Raw genomic sequence first — 4,516 nt, forward strand, 5'->3', positions numbered from 1 at the left:
CTGCTGCTGCTGCTGCTGGTGTTTCCTGCATTTGCGGCCGGAGCGAGGCAACAGCAGCAGCAGAGGCAGCAGCAGCAAGGCAGCATTAGCGACGGCAGCAGCAGCAACTGCACCAGTAGACACTGCAGCAGCAGCCAGGCAGCCGCTTAGAAACGAACAAACTGCAGCACAGTGGAGGCGCCCCTTTGCTGCAGCTGCAGCAGCAGCTGCTGCTGCAGTTGCAGCAGCTGATGCTGCCATTGCAGCAGCTGCTGCTGCTGTTGCTTCTGGAGTTGCAGCAGCTTCCCGCTGGGACGGTGTGAGCCTTTGGTAGACTACACTTTGCTTCTACGGTTGCTGCTGCTGCTGCTGCTGCTGCTGCTGCTGCTGCTGCTGCTCTAGAGCTAGTAAAAGGGATAGGCAAACACTGAAACAGCAGCAAGCACCTTGGAGCTGCAGCAAGCGACCACCAGCAGCAGCAAGTAGCACCAGCAGCAGCTAAGTGCAGCAGCAGCTACTAAGAGATCTAGCAACTAGGGTCAGCAGCAAAAACTAGCAGCAGCAGCAGGAGCATGTAGCAGCAGCAGCACTCGAGGGCAGCTGCAGATACTGGGAGCGCTAGCCACTAGGGTCAGCAGCAAAAACTAGCAGCAGCAGCAGCAGCAATTAGCAGCAGCAGCAGCAATTAGCAGAAGCAGCAGCTAAGGGCAGCAGCAGCTACTAAGAGCACTAGCAACTAGGGTCAGCAGCAGCAACTAGCAGCAGCAGCAGCTGCTGCTGCTGCTGAGTAGGGAGGCCTCATTGATGCGGCAGTTTGCGGCTGCAACTAAGCAGCAGGAGACAGCAGCACGAACTGTCTCTCCCTCTTCTTGTGCTGCTGCTGCTCTGGCAGCAGCTTCGTGCATTTTTGCTGCTGCTGCGTCAGAAGCACAGCAGCAGCTGCTGCTGCACCAGACGCACAGCAGCAACTGCTGCTGCATCACAAGCACAGCAACAACTGCTACTGCATCACAAGCACAGCAGCAACAGCTGCTGCTGTGCCACAAGCACAGCAGCAACTGCTGCTGCTGCTGCTGCTGCTGCAAAGCCGCAGCAGCAGCAAAGAGCCCCTTCAGCGGGGCTCCCCCGCTAGAAAGTCAGTTTCTCTAGGCCTCAGAGACGAGCACGCTGCTGCTGTCGTCTTCACCGCTGCTGCTGTCTTTGCTGCTGCTGCTGCTGCTGCTGCTGCTGCTGCTGCTGCTGCGGCGAGAAGCAAAGGGACACCGCGCCTCCTGAAACAGCAGCGCCTGGTGGGGACAAAAGACAGAAAGAAAAGTTCTTGTCCCTTTAAATGCATCTTGCTGCCTCACGACAGCAGCACCTGCTGCAGCATCTGCTGCTAGAGGACTGCTGCTGCCGGTGCGCCACAGCTGCTGCTGCTGCTGCTGCAGCTGCAGCTGCTGCTGCAGCTGCAGCGGCCGCGCTGCCGTAAGAGACGCCCCCAGCGGCGAGGCCTCTGCGAGCAGCTTCAGGGGGCAGCCGCTTCCGTCCCCACGTTGCTGCTGTAGCAGCTGCTGCAGCTGCTGCTGCTGCTGCTGCTGCTGCTGCTGCTGCGGCTTTATGTGGTAGGAAGCTAGGGCCAGCAGCACCAAAATGTGCCACAAAGAGTGCCGGAAATACTTTGCTGCTGTTTGCCTCGAAGGTGCTGCATTGAACTGCTGCAGCAGCAGCAGCAAATAAACATTGGCTGGCAGGCAGCTAATCGGGTACATCCACGAAGTCACCCCCAGCCAAGCTGCCCCCTGCGCGCAAAAACCAATTGCTCCTGCTGCTGCTGCTGCTGCTGCTGCTGCTGCTGCTGCATGTCCATCTTGTATTTCTATTTGCAGCTACACTGCTGCATATATGTACACATATATATATGCCAGGGTAAAGGTGCAAAGGGAAAAGGCTGCTGCTGCGAAGGGTTTAGGGTTTAGGGTTTAGGGTTTAGAGTGAACGCGCGCAGCTGCTGCTGGCCCCTGTCTCTGGCTGGCTGCATTGAAGTGTCTCCTCCCTAGTGCCGCTGCTACGCTGCTGCTGCTGCCGCCGCTGCTGCTGCTGCTGCTGCTGCTGCTTACCAGCGGCAGCAGCGAGAGCGCTGCTGCGTATCTGTTGCAGAGAGTCAAGACCTTTGGAGTGCCTCCTAAACCCTCGAGTCCGAAAACCCTAAACCCTCCTTTAGTATAATCAGCAGCAAAAAGAAAAGAGAGACAAAAGAAATGGGGGAACTGCCACAAGTACTGCAGCAGGAAGCAAAGTGCTGCGCCCCCGCTCAGTAGCGGGCCCTGCAGCAGCAAAGACACACTTGCTGCTGCTTCTTTGCATTATTTGTTTTCATTTATTTTGTTTTCTTCGTTTGTTTATTTAGTTGTTTTATTATTAATTCTATTTATTTAATTTGGTTTGTTATTTTATTATTTTATTATTTTCTATTATTTGTTTTTGCATGCAGCTGCGCAGCAGCAGCGCCAAGCTGCAGCAAAAGATATGAATAAAATCTGAAGCATTTAAATATATTATTTAAATAGCATTATAAATTAAATAATTATATTTAATTATATTACTATTATAATTAAATTATTTAATTAATTCAAATTATTTAAATTAATTAATTAATTCAATTATTTGATTGTTTAATTATTTATATTCTATTTTGCTGTCAACAAGTGCAGCTGAGCAAAAGAAGACAAAAAAGGAATTAAATTAAATATCAAAAAAGCATTAATTGTATTTCAAAAGGAATTAAGATGTATTTGCATAAATAAATTAAAATATATTTGCATAAATAAATTAAAACAAAAGAAATTATAAAATGCCACTTGCATGCGTTTAAACGCATGCGCAGCGGGCGCAGGGAGTTCGGGGTGTATGTACACCTCAGCCCGCGCGGCTGTGCATGCAAAGCTCCAGAAGGACCAAACAGGGAATTAAAATGGCATTTTAAACAAAATAAAACAAATAATTAAATAATAAAACATTTTGGAAGAATTAAATCTTAAAAAGACACCAAAGAAGGCGCTTTCGACGCGCATGCGCCGCATGCTGCGCAAACCGCAGCAGCAGCAGCAGCAGCAGCAGCAGCAGCAGCAGCAGCAAACTTGGACTCACTCCTGCAGCAGCCCAGCCAATCAAAAGCGGCAAAGCCCCCACAAAAGACCCCACATGTGTGCAGTAGGGGGTGAGGGGTTTGAGCTGCGTGTACACCCCGGCGTACAGCAGCAGCGTAGCAGCAGCAAGAGCAGCAGCAGCAGAATCCGGGAAGCAGCTGTGCAGCAGCCCCACACCGCAGCAGCTGCTAACTAGCGCGAAGCACAAACACGCAGGCACACTCAGCCGTCCTGCTGGCAAAGGCCTGCGTCAAAGCAACACAAACACCTGCTGCTGCTGCTGCTGCTGCTGCTGCTGCTGCTGTTGCTGTTTCAGGAGCTGCCGCTGCTGCTGCTGCTAGGGCCTTCTTGTTTCTACCTTTGCTGCTGCTTCTGTGGTCCCCGCTTTTGCTGCTGCTGCTGCTGCTGTCGCGTCTGCGAGACCTGCGTCTCCGCTGCGCGTGCTGCTGCGGCTTCTGCTGCTGCTGCTGCTGCTGCTGCTGGCCTACCTGTTTCTAGTTCTACTCATTTTTGCGTCTCTGTCCCTTTCAATAATTTGGTTAAGAGAATTCGCAGCAGCAGAGGAGAGAAAGACGCCACCAAAGAGCGCGGCGATGGGCCCCACAGCAACAGCAGCAGCAGCAAGCGGGGCCCCTGCTGCTGCTGCTGCTGCAGGGCCTGCTGCTGCTGCTGCTGCTGCTGCTGTTGCTGCGTCCACTCCCGCCTGCTGCGCCGCCGCGTAGCCCCCCAAAGAAGAGACAGACACCAGAAGGCTCAGCCTCCCCTTGGACAGTCTCTGTGGGGCAGCAGCAGCAGCAGCAGCAGCAGCAGCAGCAGCACAAGGAGACAAAAAAGAAATAAATTGATTTGCAGGGGACTAAAAGGCCCCACTTGCTCGAGCAAACAAACAAATACAAAAGAAGACAAAAAGACACAAAAAGGAATTAAAAAAGAAATAAAAAGAATTAAAAAAGAATTAATGAAAAGAAATTAAAAAAAGAAATTAAAAATAAAAATTGAAATTAAAAGAGGAGAAGAGACACCACAGCCCCGACTGGAAAGGAGACGAGGAGACACACGGGGGCAGCAAAAGGAAAATGAGCAGCAAGAGCAGCAGCAGCAGCAGCAGCAACAGCAGCACAAGCGGCGGCAGCAGCAGCAGCAGCTGCAGCAGCAGAAGCGGCAGCAGAAGGTAGAGCCTTAAGCACCCAGTAAGGCAGCATGAGCCGCAGCAGCTGCCTGGAAGGAGACACCGTGCGTGCTGCAGCAGGGACACCAGCAGCAGCAGCAGCAGCAGCAGCAGCAGCAGAAGCTGTTGCTGCTGCTGCTGCTGCTGAGCCTGGCTTTGCTGCTGGGGGAAGACAGTTTGCAGCAGAAACGCCGTAGAGACACCGCGAGGCCTTCATGGCTGCTGGCGCTGTTGCTGCTGC

The 4,516-nt window shown here is 52.4% G+C and overlaps 1 protein-coding gene across 1 annotated transcript; it reads right to left on the bottom strand.

Annotated features, from left to right (window-relative positions):
• Positions 1 to 1,124: 1,124 nt before the first annotated feature.
• Positions 1,125 to 4,492, bottom strand: ETH_00002330 (cytochrome c oxidase assembly protein, putative; the record flags this gene model as incomplete). The annotated part of the gene is made up of 4 exons (XM_013380781.1): positions 1,125 to 1,760; positions 3,109 to 3,352; positions 3,596 to 3,882; positions 4,220 to 4,492. The coding sequence occupies 4 exons, from the start codon at positions 4,490 to 4,492 to the stop codon at positions 1,125 to 1,127; spliced, it is 1,440 nt and encodes a 479-aa protein (XP_013236235.1).
• Positions 4,493 to 4,516: the final 24 nt, after the last annotated feature.

Source organism: Eimeria tenella, genomic scaffold (genome assembly GCF_000499545.2).
Source record: "Eimeria tenella Houghton genomic scaffold, Eth_scaff879, whole genome shotgun sequence".
NCBI classification, from domain to species: Eukaryota; Apicomplexa; class Conoidasida; order Eucoccidiorida; family Eimeriidae; genus Eimeria; species Eimeria tenella.